Consider the following 17,422-nt stretch of genomic DNA (forward strand, 5'->3'; position numbering starts at 1 on the left):
AGAAAATCACCAAGCGAGCGAATATTCGTGTGGTGTTTTCTGCCCCTAACAAGCTTATGAGGATTTGCAAGCTCACTAATACGAATAAGGAGGCTCCACCAAGCTGTGATAAGAATCATATAAAGAAGTTTGTTAATTGCACACATTGTGTTTATTGTTTTCCACTCAAGTGTGGAAAACGTTAAATCGGTCAGACTGGCCGATGTCTGAATGATAGGCTACGCGAACATTGTTACAATGGTAAGAATTGTATTGCAGCTGGAGGGTTTCTTGCACAGCACTGCAAAACGTGTGGATGCGTATCTGTTTTAGAAGAATGTGTCATTCCAGGTCGTAGTCATAATCAGCCCACAAGAGAAATCATTGAAGCAAAAGCTATCATAGGCCTTGGTCACGCATGTGTAAGCTCACTTTCATTATCGTTATCAAGCATTGAATTCGTCGTATCTTGGACTGCCACCACAGGCTCTGAATGTTTTTCACATGGTTCCTTTTGTTTTTGTTGCTTGGTTTTATGTTGTCTCTTCATGTGACATGGTACACTGAGTGTGTAAGTTTAGCCTTCCGAGTCGCAAAATAAACCATCCGTTGGAAGTTAGCACTCACACTGTTCTCCGTTCCTATTAATTACCCCTTCCACCTTCCTTTTTTGCTCCTTCTGAGCTGCGCTACAAGCCTAAAGAAGCCATGGCATAACAATTTGCCCTAAGTACCAAGTTTTTGATGCATGTGAAGTTGCCACGAAAAGCTGAAAGTGAAAAACCCAAAAAGGAAATAAAGAAAAACAAATTGATCTAAAACAATGCATCAGCTGTCGTATAGCACGGTTTGTTCGCTTCTAAGGATTAAAACATTCATTTTATGCTGAGCTTTCACAGGAGTTTCGTATATTTGCTGGCAAAAGACACCAAACTGTTAGTGCGAACGCAGTCACTGCAAAATGTCTCTCTGGCTTCCACAGCATACCACCCATCTTATGAAACACATCCGCCGTGGTTGCTCAGTGGCTACGGTGTTAGGCTGCTGAGCACGAGGTTGCGGGATCGAATCCCGGCCATGGCGGCCGCATTTCGATGGGGGCGAAATGCAAAAACACCCGTGTACTTAGATTTAGGTGCACGTTAAAGAACCCCAGGTGGTCGAAATTTCCGGAGTCCCCCACTACGGCGTGCCTCATAATCAGAAAGTGGTTTTGGCACGTAAAACCCCATAATTTAATTTTTTTAATCTTATGAAACAGAGAATAGACGTCTGCATCGACATGTTTGAAATTCCATGGGAATATATCTACTTTGCTCTTTTTCCACTGAGGATTGTCTTTCATCTAGATAGTACACAAATGCAGGGATGTTTTTGTTAATGCAAACATTGTCTACAATTCGTGTAGTGGCAGAAAATATTGAATGTCTGTGCTATTCCTGTTCTGGCACGGGATGGAGAACAAGTGATGCTCTGCTGCACAGGCATTATTTTCCCATTTCGCTGCATTTACTACTTGGCACATATGTATGCAGGCTTGTTGGAGCTGAAAATGTCACTGAGGTACCGCACTTCCCAGCCGTTTTCTTTGTGTGGTGACTTGACTGATGCAAGTATAGCACAGCAGCTGGGCATGTTTCTGAATGACTGCCAACACCTTTCTTCCTCTAGTCCCCTCCCATGGTGTCTACCACTGAGGCAATAATTTGTCATGGACGCAAGCCTCTCCCAGGAATTCCTCATGTACTTACATGCTGATGGCCAACCAGTGCTTGCTTGCAGGATTTGTTGATGGCGGTGTGCAGGCAGTCAGGTTGCACCTCGATTACCAGCTTGGAATGAGGCAGATTGTGTACAAGTATTCTAATTTGTGAATGACACTGGTGGACACACCACACATGGTTGTCGGTAAATTGGCTCCTAATATTTAGAAACTAGGAGCTTACCATTGGCATTGAAGAGAAAAATGTACAATCATTGCATTCTACCAATGCTAACGTATAGTGCAGAAATTTGGCTGTTAACAAGGAAGCTTAAGAACGAATTAAGGACCGTGCAAAGAGCGATGGAATGAAAAATGTTAAGCATAATACGAAGAGTGTGGTGTAGACCAGAGAGCAAATGGGGATAGCGAATATTCTAGATGACATTGAGATTAAGCTGGTCGGACCATGTTATGCATAGGGCAGATAACCGGTGGACCATTAGTTACAGAATGGGTTGCCAAGGGAAGTGTAGTCGAGGACTGTAGAAAACTAGGTGGGGTGAAGTTCACAGTTGCAAGTTGGTATCTGCTAGCGCAAGACAGGGAATATTGTATATCTTAGGAAAGGCCTTCATCCTGCAGGGGATATAAAATTAGGCTGGTGATGTTTGAGAAACTGGGGTACCTTTTCTGTGGCATCTCACATGGTAACCAGAGGCCAGGCAGCATCATAATTTAAACAGAGGTACTTTATTCATAAAGGTTTCCTCTAGGGGTGTGCGAATATTCTAATCGAATAGTGTCCTATTCGATTCGGAGCAGATATCCACTATTCGTAAATGTAAATGTTTTTCCAATACTTTTCCAACATTTCAAAACGTCAACTACGCCCAGATAAACGTAAAATTTGATCAAAAGTATGGTAAACTTTCATCCCTGCGGACATAGTATAGACATAAATCATGGAAATTCGCATAGTGAAGCAAGCAACATCAGTTATGTAGCCGTATTTTACAGGCTATACAGCAGTCATTTGAATTCTCTAAAGAGCCCTGTGCATGCAAAGAAACTACTTGTTTGCTCCTAATGCTCCATTTGTGCTTCTAGTAAACATTGCTCAATAATGTGCTATGTAATGACAGAAGCTTGCCAACTTTAAGAGTACTGGAATGTGAACATTGTTTTATGTTAATTGTGATAACAGCTATTTCTTATTCAAAAAGTATCCAATTCAATTTGGTCTCAAAAATCACTATTCACACACCTTAGTTTCTCCTCAGAGCCCACAGGTTTAAAAGCCATGACATTTACATGCATTGGCACTATACGTATTTATTGATGCACTTATGTGTAACATTTCAGTCTATGTGGCATACGAATATTTTATGCGTAGTGTTTGCACATTGTACTGCTGTTTTGTACATTTTCTTGCATTGTATTTACTACATTCATACCCAATACATTTTTCTCAACTGCTGTATTTGCTTCTATCCCAAAAGCAGAGAAACTTGTTTATTGGCTTTTTTACCATGCTTCTCAACATCTTACCATCTGATATTGGCATAAAGATTGACTGTAATTGCAGCCATACTGAGAATTGTCACCTAGTTGGTTGTCTTAATCCATGCTGCTATATGCTTCTCATGTTGCTTAAAGCAGGTCGCTAATAAGTGCTATCACAGGAGCAAATGCAGACTATCCTCTTAATTAAGTAAACACAAATCAAGGATAAGGGCAGCATTTGTAGAGTTGTCAGTAGATAAACCTTTGCAATTAATATGGAATGGCACTGAATGGTTGTGAGGAGACAAGGCCTGGGAATAGAATAAAACAAATGTCATTTATATAATTTACCAGATAATGTTCTAAGGGGGCCCGTTTCCAAAATAATATGAACAGAAATGTGCTCACATAAAAGGTTCTCAGGGACTGGAGAGGAAAGTTAGAGACTGCCTTACTAAGAACCTTTCTCCATGGCGATGACCCAAAGTGGAATAGCAAAGCACACATCTTGACTGCAACAATTTGCAGTGCAAGCAGATGGAACAAGAGACAAGACAGACAGAACTATGTCCCATGTTGTTCCTTTCTCTATCTGACTGTGAAAGAGCTAAGATGAATAGCATTGTAGAATTATGTTAAACTGGCCCTAAATACGATAGTCACAGGCTGCACAGTTTTCATTCCTATGGGTGGTTATGTTCTTTAGATTATTATTGCCAGTGCTGTTGTTCCTATGTGCAGCATGTTTGTATGTACACTATTTTTTTATTTTCAGTGGCGGTACCAATCCTACTTTGTGTTTGTCGTTCTTCCCGCATACAAAATATTTTGTCAGTAAATGTAATTGGACACCTTGGAACTTTGGCCTTGCTTTAGCCACATCCATGCTCAAACGCAGCAGCACATAGCGTATGGCCTTCCTTTAATGGTTTTCTCTTTCACCGCATCTGGCACCTTAGCACTGTGGCCCGACCTTAGTAAGGGTTGTAACAGCACACCCAAGACAAGGACAACAGAAGGAATAAAACGACGACACAGCGCTGACTCTCAGCTGATCTTTATTGAAGATATGTCTAACATATATATAGGAGCCATTTGATAACCATGACGACATGCATAAGATACGGATATGCGTCCAGGCAACTGTGACAAAGTGACACATAATCAAGATTAACATAGGTAATGCAGTTCCTTGTCATAACGAATGATAGACGGTTCACTGATACGCGCTTTGTCCCTAATCTGTGTATTGTGAGTGTCGGCTTGCGTGCTTAAAAATGACACTATTTTTTTTTAAATTCAGGGCGATAACCGCACGACTTGCAATGCTCTGGGAGATGAAGTGGCGCAACCCGTTGAAGAGATAGCTCATGCTCCCGAAGTCGAACATTCAATTATTCAATTGTGCTAAGCAGGTTGTGTATGCCATTCCATTATCTTGTGGTCGAGAGTACGCGGGACAAACGAAGCGATGTGTGAATGTTCGACTTCGGGAGCATCAGCTATCTCTTCAAGGGATTGCACCACTTCATCTCCCGGAGCTTTGCAAGTCGTGCGGTTGTCGCCCTGAATTTAAAAAAAACGTGTCATTTTTAAACATGCAAGCCAATTGACAAGGGAAATTGCCGAAGCTCACAATATACAGATTAGGGACAAAGCGCGTATCAGTGAACCGTCTCACTCTTTACGACAAGGAACTGCATTTCCTATGTCAATTTTGATTATGTGTCACTTTTTCACAGTTGCCTTGACGCATATCTGTATCTTGTGCATGTCATGGTTATCAAATGGCTCCTATATATATGTTAGACATATCTTCAATAAAAACCAGTTGAGAGTCAGCGCTGTGTCGTCGTTTTATTCCTTCCGTTGTCCTTGTCTTGGGTGCGCTGTTACAACCCTTACCATGAATCCCAACCAACTGGCCCAACTTGCCGTTCTGATGCCCTACCTTAGAACTGACTCATCAGGGTGCATTCACGTAGGGCTGCCACGGGATTTGGAGTGTTCAGGTGCGGCCACATTAGTTAACAGGACTTGTGAAAACAGTTACTTAATGCATCAAAGCGGAAGATGCTGAATGGCCTGTTGAATAGGTAAGCTAGGCGAGCACAAGGGGAAAATGTCAAAGGAGAGTTCCTTTATTTAATAGACGTCATGAAATTGTCACGTTAACCATATGGGCCCATGTTAGTTCACCCATCAGTGTGTAAACACAAGGCATATCATAATTATTAAACCAGAGCTTGCTTTCCCTTCTTTTGACTTTTCTGCGGCTGCTGCTGCTGTCTTGCCGATTGGTCGATACTGGACATAGCGCAGGCTGTAAGATTTGGGGTCGTGGCCTTGTAGTCTGGTGTCAACTGAGGATCGCTTTCTGGCCTATGGCGCCAGTGTGTCTCATAACGGGTAGCTGGACAACGCTACTGGGGCACTGCACGAAGACTAAGCAGGCCCACGCCATCATCCGAGCTTTCTTGACGAGAGTTGCTTCTGTAGTGAAGAGTGTGCGGTCAAGAGGATTGAGGAACAGAACAGAAATTTATTTTCATAGGAGAGGCAAAATTATTTACAAAACAAGGGATACTCGTACTGGCCGGAACACGGAGCACAGTACATTGTTTTCGTAGCATGAGCTACAGGTAAGACCAGACTACATCCTTCTGGGAGAGCACATCAGCACACATCGGCACGACTGAATTGAAGCACACCAGAGGAGCCAAAAAAGTCTGCCTAAGTCCCTTTGTTCCTCCCTAGATCCTTGTGTCATTGAAATCTGCGGTCTTCTTCCAACCGGAGTGTCCAAAGTCACTGAAGGCTCCAGCTCCGCCTTGAGGGTGAGGGTGCACATAAATACTCCGGCACCTTTGTTCCCTGAACACAATCGGAGAAGTACCCTCAGCTGCGCACGGCTCACTGCCCCAGAGAAAGGAGGGGACACGCATTAATAGGAGGGCTCACGCTCGTCTGCCTTGATGCGTCCGGGCTCATGGAATTGCCCAGTGAGGAGCTGGTTCTTGGAATGATTGGATTGGGTGGCTAGCAGTGGCCATTACGAAACGGTGCAGAGCACACTTTCCAGGGACTTCTTTGGTCCCAATGTCATGGGCACCAGCCAAGTGGCATCCATCAACCATGTTGTCTTTCGTCATACGTGTCCCACCATGTTGTAGCCACTGCTCTGACTGATGGAATGAGCTGTTAACTTCTCAAAGCTGAAGCAATTCATCTCAGGAAATCGAGAGAGGTTCAAAGGTCGCTGCCTCCGCTGGCCGATCGTAACAAGGCGAGCACCGCATCCTGTGAAAAACATAGGCAGCCCAAAGGGTGCTTGTAGTTGATGCTTTTATTGTGTGCATAAGCTTTATACACAAAAACATCATCATATCATTGCCTTCAATCCATTGTCATGAGTCCTGCGCTCTGTCGATGTCATTGTATTCATGCAGTTGTCGTCATGCCATCATAGGCATTCTTATTAGATCATCATCGTGTAATCGTCATTCTCCTCTGTGGCATTTATCGTCATCGTTTGTGCATTGTCGTATCCCGTTGTTCCGCTGTAGATTAGGTAGCGCTTCTTTTTCACCAGTGCTTTTTTGAGGCTTTTCATTCCTGATAACCATGTACACCAGATAGCCCTTGAAGGCTGTGGGAACAGCAGTAGGAATAAACTTATTCTGCTTGCAATTTTTCTTGTAGTCTTCATCACGAAAGCGGTGGCTGCAGACAAGAGGAAGCGGACCAGTCATTAACACTGAAGTTCTCATGAGAGATGTTGGACAACCATTGTGCACGCTGTTTAGAATCGCTTGGAAACCGGTGGAATGATATTTCAGGGCATTTACGGATTCACAAAATGGCACGCAACAATTAACCTTTTCAGCAGAATGCATTGGTGATGATGGCTACTCTTCTGGATGTATGAGGATGCCACGAACGCTTTTTTAAATTGCACACCTAGTCAGGTGTGCCTAGTCAGGTGGCACCTGACACTAGTCAGGTGCCAGCGCTGCATACTTGACTGAAGTAGGGTTCACACACCTCTAGCAGCAGCAGCAGAAATCGGGCAGTGGAATTGAAAGGCTGGGGAAAGCTGTCAGTGGGGAGGTCGTATGCTGTGCACTCCTGCTGTGTTCGAGCATGGCCGTGCTTTAGCTTGGCAATGTGTGTATTTAGTGTCCTTCCCAAGATTCTCTGAAGCAAGGAATTTCTCTCTCCACCTCCCTTAGTTTAGGAACATCTTACATTGTCCAGCATTTATTTTATTTTTACTTTAATTTTTTCATTCTTCATTACTCCATATGTGTGCATATGACATAAGTCTTTGTCTATCAAGTGCAGAGCTTTACTAGGATTGATATTTGCTTTATAAATTCTATTTTGTTCTAATCATAGGTTGCTCTAACTTGGTGATTCACTTAAAGCGACACTAAAGGCAAATATTAAGTTGAGCTAGATTGATAGATTAAGATTAGACTTCTGTAATAACTCTTCATATGTAACGAAAACAAAGCTTTTGTTAGTGCGAAAATTGCTTAAATAGATAATTGAAGTGGCACCATCTGTTGTTGACTATGGTACTTCTTACCTGTGGCGTCAGCACCTCTGATGCTCGGAGAGCAGCCACGATCCACCACTCTGAGTGCCATCAATTTGGCTAAGGAGGCGGCAACATATGGCAAGTGACCACCCTGCCGACTCCAGCTGTGGAGGCTCAAGTGACCGTAACCATAACCTGAACCCAAGCAGAGTGAGCAGTGACTAATGCAAGCTGAACACCTGCATCCTCCACGCAGTATGATTTGTATATAGAGCTGAATAAAATCTACATGGGATATAATGGCATGGAGTGTGGTCAGGTGGGGACATCGTGTGAAAGTCCTCCACTTTGGCACGGGCGGTTCAAATTGAATAGCAGTAGCCGGACCTTCAAGGGCAATTTCGTACACAATAAATTTATATATTGACACACAGAAAATGATGATAAACTTCTAGATGACTACTCTGATGATCTAGCTCGACTTATAATACTGTCCTTTAGTGTCTCTTTAAATCATTGACAAGAAAAAATGCAATTTAACTGGTTCAGGACGCCATGGCAGATATAGTTATCTTTTGCGGCCCAGGTTGCCTATCAAATCCAGACATTTGTGCCATTATTGCACTTGTTAGCATAGCAAAAATGTCGTTTTCAGATAAATTGCTTTTTCTTGATGGCAATTGCGGTGGTAGTAGCCTTCAAATAATGTTCTTGCACTATTACAGGTAATAGCCCCTATAAGTCTCAGCTTGTGTTCATCAGCACAGATTTAATTGCACCGCAACTTGCAAAGCCAATGTAGAGTCTGCATATCATTTCACATTCATAAAACCTTAGCTATGCACATGGGAATGAGAAAAGGGCAAATTTGTATTCGTGACGATGTTTCTAGTAGGTTGATATGAAATTTGTTGCAGGCATTCAAGTATTGGTGACATAAATACTGTAATAATATGAGAGATATTTCTACTGAATCGAACTATGTTTAGCATATGAAAATTGTTCTTCAGGCACAGCACATTCTTGGGGACTCATTTTCAAGGTGACTGGCTCTGTAACAACATTCACAATTCACAAAGGAAACTTGGTTTCAGGTAACCCTTGCTGATAAAGAATGGCTCTGAGTTCTTTTCGAAGAAGGTTAATGAGGCATCTATTTTTTTCACCCAATACATTCTGCTATTCTGTTCTCCTTTGAAGGGGATTGCAATATCCTAATGAGACATGTTAAGCAGCTCTGAGGTAGAAACTGTTCAACCTCTTTTGATACTTGTATACACTAACCATTTACTTTACCACTACAGTGTTGACCATGGCATTATGTTGTTCATCACAAGATCATGAGTTCGATTCCTGGCCACAGCCCAATGCAGGCAGAGTGCAAGAACACTATTGGTGCTTAGATTTAGGTGCACATTAAACAACTGCAGGCAGTTCAAACTGATCCGAAGCCCCCTCCACACTTTGGAATCTCCATATCCCGTGTGTTAACTTATGTTAAGCCCCGTACTTAGGTTCGATATTGACTACTGTTGTTTCATAGTCGCACAAATCTTTTTGGAATTGCTAAGCAAGAAATACATACCTGTTCATATTGCATGACAGCTTGCCTTGCAAGGTTCCCATCCTTTTCCAGATAGGTCTCGTGCCAACAGGTACAGTTTCCTTCTTTGGATGCAGAGGGCCCTCTCAAGTGCACAGCAAGGAAACATCACATGAAAATTGGGGCACACCATAATATCATTCCGTTTACTTTTTGCTCAGCTCATGCTTCCGACATGGCAGTTTTCATTCAGCTTCTGTTTGAAACCCATTGTGATGGCTTGGTGGCAATTGCGTAGTGCTTCTAAGCATGGTCTCGGTTCAAACTGCTGGCCATGGTTAGATGCAGAAACCTTCATGCGCTAAACTTCGCGCTCACGTTTAATCCTTTAGATACCAAGACCGAGTTGTTCTCGTCCTGGCTGTTAGTACCAATACATATTGCCAAAGACAAGCCGCTTTCATCCAAGCCACAGCTTCTGATCTTTTCATCTGCAATGAGCCACGCTCATAAACTAAGTTCGCGCCATGCATTTGAGTTTGGGCCCTTGAAGGTATCCTTGGATAGCTCCATTGTCTTTATCTTATGTTCATGTAATTAGGTACAAACCTTAGATGTGTGCCGAATCTTTTTCAGAGCAGATCTCTTCCATTAATATGTTGGGTGAATGTAGCCGATAAACTGCACATGTAATGTATTTTTTCAATCTGGGCATAATGTCCAATAATTTATTCAAACAAGGCATTTTTTGCAAAAGGACATGGTAGTTAAAGGGTTAAGAACTCCGGCTGGGGGGAGGGTTGAGAATAATCTGGAGCTTCCCTCGCTATGACATCTCTGGTAGCCCACGTTTTGCTTTGGGATGCCAAACTCTGGTAATGGAATGGTTGTCTTCTCTTTCTAATCTTCTGGCAGGCGGGCAGTGCCCCTGCAGCTACACCCAGTGGTGCCAAGATGGCCAGCCTGCAGACGGCCTACCGGGCACTGCCGTCGGACGACACCGAGCTGGAAGGGCCGCACGAGAGCAGCTTGCTCATCCACACCGTGCCAGACAGCAGCCGTAGTGAGTTGTCTGGAAGGGGGCATGCACCATCTGCACAGGGATGCTGATGTGTGTTTTGGTTGCGGGGGGCAGTAGACAAACCTCTTGGCAAGTTTCTAGGCCAACATCGCCAGATAGAACGCTGGTAATGCAGCTGTGCTTGGCACACTGACTGGCACCCATAGATTGAGGCTCAGCTATATAATGAACTTTGAGTGGAAATTTGTCTGGATAGTTATTCATGATCAGAAAATATAACAGCGTGTAAAACAAGGGACGGGAGAAAAGCTGCTTTTTTTTTTCTTGTTTTGTCTTGTCTCTTGCTTTATACACTGTTATTTGCCTTGACTTGAAGGCACAGGGCATGAGAAGGTGATTAGGAGACGATTAGATTTTACAGTAGAGTAAGCTAAAATTAATGCAGATGCACTAAAACACCTCCCCTCCCCCCTTTTAGTCCACAATGCAAGCTTACCTTGGCATCCTCACTTATGCCTATCGTTGAGCTTAGGCATTGCTGCTATAGTGCTGTGTTGCTAAGCCCACGGGTGCGGGATCAAATCCCAGCTGTGGCAGCTGCATTTTTGGTAGAGTGAAGTGCACAAACGCTTGTGTCCCATGCATTAGGGGCCCATTAAAGAACCGCAGGTGGTCCAAATTAATCCGGAGTCCTTCACTACACCGTGCCTCATAATCAAGTTGTGGTATTGGCACATAAAACCCCAGAATTTAATTTTTTTTCATTGAGCTTAATTAAGTAAAGTGGTGTATTGTGGTAGTCGTGTGCTGGTAATACAGTTGCAACTCATTGTAACTGAACGTTTGGAAAGAACAATTGCATCCATATTGACAATCAAGAGCCAAAGATATGTGCAGAGCAAAGCTTCTTACACTTGCTGAGAGCCTTTGTCATGTCCCAACCACTCTCATCCCCCCCACATGCACATTTCCTAATCTCATTCTTCGGTTCACCTTTTTGCTGCCATCAACTGTGTTTCATTACATTCATATCTGTTCTGTCATTCTGACATCGTTTATCTAATCTGCATTGCCTGTTGGGCCTAAGAACAGATAACTGATGCTATGCAATGACATGATGGACACCCACAGGGTTAGGAATTTACCATGTAAGCATTCGGTACAACTGATGCAGGGAATGGTGATTGGAGAGCAGTGAGAAATATCATTGGGGCTGTAATGGGTATTAAATGGCAGGGACAGGAACTTATACATCAAATTTCCCCATAAATAAATTCAACGTAGTGTTGCTTCTTCTTATTATTCACTAGTAGTACCACGAAAATGCAGAGAAAAAGAAGTTAGACCAGGAAACAGTCTGGGGATGGCATAGATTAATGAACTTTTGTTTGCATACACTTCCTGACTGCGAGAGAATGATGCAATACAGTGGCTTTTCAATGTCAGTGTGCATATGTAATGCTGTTTACCATGTTGTGATGCTATGTTCATCTCTGGGTCTTTATTTCAACTGAAACTGAAGGCCAAGGATATGAATATTCCCAAATAAGAATGATAGGTGTAACCTGGAAACAGCAAGCTTCGGTGGAAAAGTGATGTTTTTTGCACTCTAGTTTCATGTAAAACTTGTTCAGGTTTCTTGCTTGGTATTGTACTTCAGTGAAATATCTGCTGGACATTTAGGGGCAGCCAAGGCCATTTCATATTGTGTTACCTTGTGTTCAGCCTTCCCTCACTCTCCCCATACCCGGTCAGTCACTCGACCGGGTATGGCAAGAAAATTCAAAACAAGTTAAACACTGATCTCAAGTAAGCTCGACCTGAGTATTACAAGTATATGTTTATTGTTGTTTCTAACGGTAAAAAATTTGTTAAACTCAATATGATTGCTTATTGGTCAACAGCAGAATAGCGCCCCTGCTACACTAATTACTGATGGTGTCAAATACAGTGACTTTGTCGGATAAATTTAATTTGTATTTTTTTTCTCATTTGTTTTCCAGCACTCAACGAGATGCAGAGCAATAGCTCTCCACTTTCAGTACAAATTCAATATTTTGGTCTCCTTACAGTGAATTAGAGATAATCTCTCTTCTTAAGAAGCTAAATAAAAGTATGATTGCTGGCAATGATGACATTAAAGCTACTCCAATTATTTTCATTGCTCACCTTTTATCAGCACCTTTGCAACATATTTGTATCGGAGCATTATCACCAGGCATTTTTTCAGTTGATATGAAAACGGCGAGGGTTGCAGTCTTGCATAAAGGGGGTCCTATCAATGATCTCAGGAACTATCAAGCCATATCGGTGTTGCCCTTATTGTCAAAGGTGTTGGAGGATGTAATGAAAACAAGGCTAACCAAGTTTCTTGAACATCAATCACTCGTTGACAAACAGTTTGGCTGTCGAAAAAAAAGCTACAGAAACAGATTTACTTAATATCAAAAAAAGAATAGCTAAGGGTATTGACAACAAGAAGTTCACCCTAGGAATTCAGAATCAGAATTTATTATTAGAAGTTGGGTTACATTACAAGTATTTGGTATACTGAAGGAGGTCCCATAGTCAAAGACTGTATCGGGACCTCCTATACAAAAACAGTTATTATAGTTAACATCTCAAAGCAACAGTAGCATATAATAAGGAAGTATACAAGCAATAAGAAAAGAACGGTTACAGAACAAAATACAGAATTGATTACAAATAACATAGTTCAGCATATCTCATGGTAGCAGGAAAAATTGTATTTTTACACTTTCAAAAACCATTGAAATATGATGCATTTTTTCAGAAATTACAACATATAGCAATTGAGGGGTAGCTCTACAGTTCATAGAGAGCGTTAGAACAGGGGCCCCAATAGTTTGGGGCCCCAAAGAGCTTTGCGGGTGTTAGCGTTGGGGCACGCAGGAGTGAAGAGTTTTAGAATAGGGCTTTGCGTTTGCGGATAGCGTCTTGCACTGACAGCGCCATTACGGCGTCAAAGAAAAGCTATTAGAAATAAATAAATAAAATAGACCATTTTATGATAGGAATAGTAATTTTGACTTGCGTGTCTTCGCATTTAATTACAATTTAGAGGTTATTCTGTAAGCAGCAAACAATTAGTTGTGCTTAGTTTTGAGCAAACCAACTTTACTAGCCTTCACCAGCCAAGCTTAGCCGTGTTAGGCCTACGAGCCATAAAATCCACACTCGAATTCGCAATCAGCGGCGTCTAATGAATCAATCTTCATAAGACACGTTAGTTGAGAGAAAGCGATAACTGCAGTCACTTCTCCTAGCTTGCAAACTTCACGCTTTACCACGAATCGAACCAGTTTGGTGCTAGGTTAGAGCCATTGCTTCGATGGGTGCCGCCATGTTTGCCGACGCAAAGCTTTTGGGGCCGCTATTTGGGCTCCCGCTAAATCGCTGAAATAGCGTTCCCAACGCAAAACCCAAGCGCAGTTTGAGTCTCGCGCATGCGCAGTGGCTTCGACGCTATTTCTTTGGGGCCCCAAAACGTTTGGGGCCCCTATTCTAAAACTAATATGTGGTTACTTAACAGACAGGCTGTAGTATACAACGCTTCATGGGTATACACCGTTTTCATGCTTACAGAGTTCCCAGAAGACTTCCGGTTAAGCCGTCAGGAGCAACAGAAGTTACACTAGCCTATAAACTTACAGGACCCTCCAGCTGGCTCCAGCTTTGTTGGGGAGTTGGAGTATTTGACAATGAATTGTATTGTTAAGTGCAACAAAAAAAAAAAAGCCTGCACCTGAGTTCGACGCATTGCGCACAGTCTTTTATCTGAAAACATCAAGAATATGTGCCTGCAGTGTAGTGTACGGCAAAATACTTTTTTTTTCTTGGCTAACATGACTCTCGTAAATGGCTGACCGGAAGTTCTGTGGGGTCATGAACGCAGTGCTGCCACATCGCGGATAAATAAGGTCTATAAATCTGTTACAGCCATTGATATTCGGTGTACCACAAGGTTCTATTTTCGGTCCACTTTTATTAATTATTTGCATAAATGGGATGTGCCCGTACCACAAACATTCTCTATAGTTTTGTATGGCTATGATACCAGCTTGTTTTTCTCTGGCAGCCGTTTAAGAGATTTAGAAAAGCAACGAACGAGTGTCAGATTTCTCTTTCATACTAGCTTGACCCTAACCAGCTACAATTAAATGTTACTAAAACGAAGTATATTTTATTCAAGAACAGAAATAAGCACTAAGGTTAAATTAGAAGTGACGTGGGCAGTTATATGGCCCGTTGCTGCCCTACTAATGCTCCCTATGATCTCCAACATGAGCCATTTACAATACCATTATTCAGAACCATTCGCCGAAATCAAACATTGTTGCTCCAAATACATAATCTTCTCCACAACAACAGTTGTACACAGAACTTATCAAACGATGTAGTTCTAAACTAAGTTTAAAGAAAAATGTTAAAATATGTACTTACCTTCTGGTACTGTGCCCTAAATAAGTTTCTGAGTTAAAAATATCCTTTTTTTATTGTTCCATTACTTCAGTACTTTGCTAGATTCTATAGAGGTTATACATTGCTACAAATGATAATGTCACATTCTGTTTTTCTTTTCTTTTTGTGAGTGTTTTTGTTCTTGTGATAAGTTATTGCTGTTGCATTATTGTGATTCTGTAACATACTGTATTTACTTGCATAATGATCGCACCCTGAATTTTGTCGCCAAAATTCTTTTTTTCGTCTGTAATGATCGCACCACAAACTTGCCGCAGCTATATGTTGTGCCAAGTCTAGCTAATGATGATCTTGCTTACCATCTGTCAAATGCTGTCAAATGCTACGCGAATGACTCAAAACATACCAAGCGGTCTGCATGCACTAAACATTCTTAAGCAGATGCCCCATTTTATTCCTTTCATCGCTTTCACACTTCCATGAAAAAAAGAAAAGCTACAACCAAATGTGCCTTGGCTTTATTTGTAGGCTTTATAAGGGTTGTGGTCAACAACAACAAAAAAGGCACCTTTCGATTCTTCTCGTCTGCACTCGTGGGCAAGCAACAAATCGCGAGCAGCAATGATAGTAGCCTCGTTTACACTGAAACGCTAGAAGTGTACCCTATTCATATGCCGACGCTTGTAACACAGCTAAGATATTCGCCCACCCTTAGCGGAAACTTGCCGTATTAGGATAATAGTGAAGACAAATGCCGCAGTTTCTGCAGCGAACCCGCCATGTGTTTCTATGTCACTGGTAGCTAAGCACGCCCATCTCTGTTTCTGCCCCCTCAAAGTAGGCATGACTACGTTATTGCCAGACTTGCCAATATTAACGATATTATTCATTACTGATGCGGAAGAAACAGTTTCAGTGTGCGTAATGTACTCACGGAAAGAAAGAAAATAGTGTTCGGCTTGCTCCGCCGGCCACCATTTTTGTTTTGGTGTCCCGCACTGTTACAGCGGCAGACGCCTGTTTGTTGACCCATGACTTTCGCGGGAAATTTAACCCGCATGATGATCGCACCCCTGAATTTGCGGCAATTATTGGGACAAAAAAGTGCGGTCATTATGGGAGTAGATACGGTAATTTAAGATGTCTTTTCGTGGTGTTACTTCTGCATTGGAACTATTATTTTGTCATGTTTTAATGTTAAAAGGCTTTTTTCTTGTATTATTTTTCACTGCTTCTTAGCAAATGTATGGGTAGCGGGACCTAGTCAGGCAAACTTTATCTGGCTTAAGTCCTTTCAACCCTGGAAATCTGTGTGAATAAACTGAACGTGAAGTGGGTACAGGGTTGAAGGGGAGGGCATATGCACAAGGTGCCCTCCCCCCTCTGTCTGTTCACTGTTGCTGACTGTGTGGGATAAATGATATTGTCACAGGGTAATGAGCCCTTTCTTTTCCCATTTGCAGCACGATGGAACCACGTGGAGGACTTGGATTCTTTCTTTACGAGGATATCCTTCTTGGTTTTCTTTGTTTCGGTTTTTCCTACAGGGGCCAGTTTAATAGTGCCTGGATTCATTTGTGCTCTAGGAGGTCGAGACCACATGGTCACTTACGTTTATTAACACTTCACCCCAGCTCGCACAGGGTTGATTGTGTTACAACGGTAGTGTTGGCCACAGCATTTTGGAAATTGCTGCTTGCACTGAAGGGGACAGCCTGTATTTACTGAGTACCATGCAATTCCACGATCTGGAAACCAGCACTGAATTTTATGAAAGAATTGTTTTGCCTGCATATACGTACATGTTCATCTATTCAGTTTAGTTTTCACTGAACACAACTGGTGCTCCCAGAATGCCTAAATTGGAGAAAGTTAACCGTAATTTCGGAACTACATGAGAACCCTTGAGTCTGCTCTAAGTAAAGCACTGCTCTAAGGATTCCCAAGATTCTCTGTTAGGTAAAAGTCTGAGCGCTTCCCGCCTGCAGACTTGGATTGTGCTGCACCCGACATGTTTTGTCAATTGCATGCTCATGTTGTCCTTGACCGTGTGCTTCACGTCTACCAGTACCATCAGAACCATGGGTTCACCTGTATGATGCTTCACGAGATCTTGGAGCTAGCGTGAGTAATTGCCACTGACCCTCTTCCTCTAGGTTTAAAGTGCACTTGGCAACGTTTGTGCTTTGCCTGTTTCAGATGCTATGTTGATTTGCACATGTTGATCTCGCCAACAGGCTGACAACACAATCAGTGGTGTGGGCACTAGCTCTTATTGTTTAAAACAGGATGTTGAATCGAAAGAAATACCAGTTTGATTCGTGTTCAGCACAATTCGATTTCGTTCCAGTTCCGATTTGGTTCGAAAAACAAAAATCAAAATCTACAGCATTTTGTGAACTGACTCGCGACACTGAAACAGTTCGGTGCAGGCCATTTGATCCTGCCCGCATGGCGATATGCTGCATAAGTGCTATCAGCTTGTCTGCATAGCGCGTGCACAAGTTTCATTGGGAGGAGGCAGAAATGGTCTACCTGGCAGGTGGAAGACAACCATTGATGTTTTTACGTGGATATCTGTTATGTCTTAACGGCTACACCAGAAATGTACATGAAGATGGCCATCTTGGGCAGTGGCATGGCAGGGATACGTGGCCGGCAGGGCTCCCTCTTTCCTTTACTGTT

At 42.5% G+C, this 17,422-nt stretch overlaps 1 protein-coding gene across 3 annotated transcripts in view; it reads left to right on the forward strand.

Moving 5' to 3' along the window:
• Atg9 (autophagy-related protein 9) overlaps positions 1-17,422 on the forward strand; it is a 66,925-nt gene that overhangs the window by 4,323 nt on the left and 45,180 nt on the right. For all 3 annotated transcript variants that reach the window (XM_075682519.1, XM_075682521.1, XM_075682520.1), the window contains exons 2-4: positions 10,189-10,336; positions 16,201-16,244; positions 16,797-16,861. In XM_075682519.1, the coding sequence (XP_075538634.1) occupies positions 10,228-10,336; positions 16,201-16,244; positions 16,797-16,861 (218 nt within the window). In that variant the 5' untranslated portion in view covers positions 10,189-10,227. The remainder of the gene's footprint in view (positions 1-10,188; positions 10,337-16,200; positions 16,245-16,796; positions 16,862-17,422) is intronic.

This window comes from Dermacentor variabilis, chromosome 2 (assembly GCF_050947875.1).
Source record: "Dermacentor variabilis isolate Ectoservices chromosome 2, ASM5094787v1, whole genome shotgun sequence".
NCBI lineage: Eukaryota > Metazoa > Arthropoda > Arachnida > Ixodida > Ixodidae > Dermacentor > Dermacentor variabilis.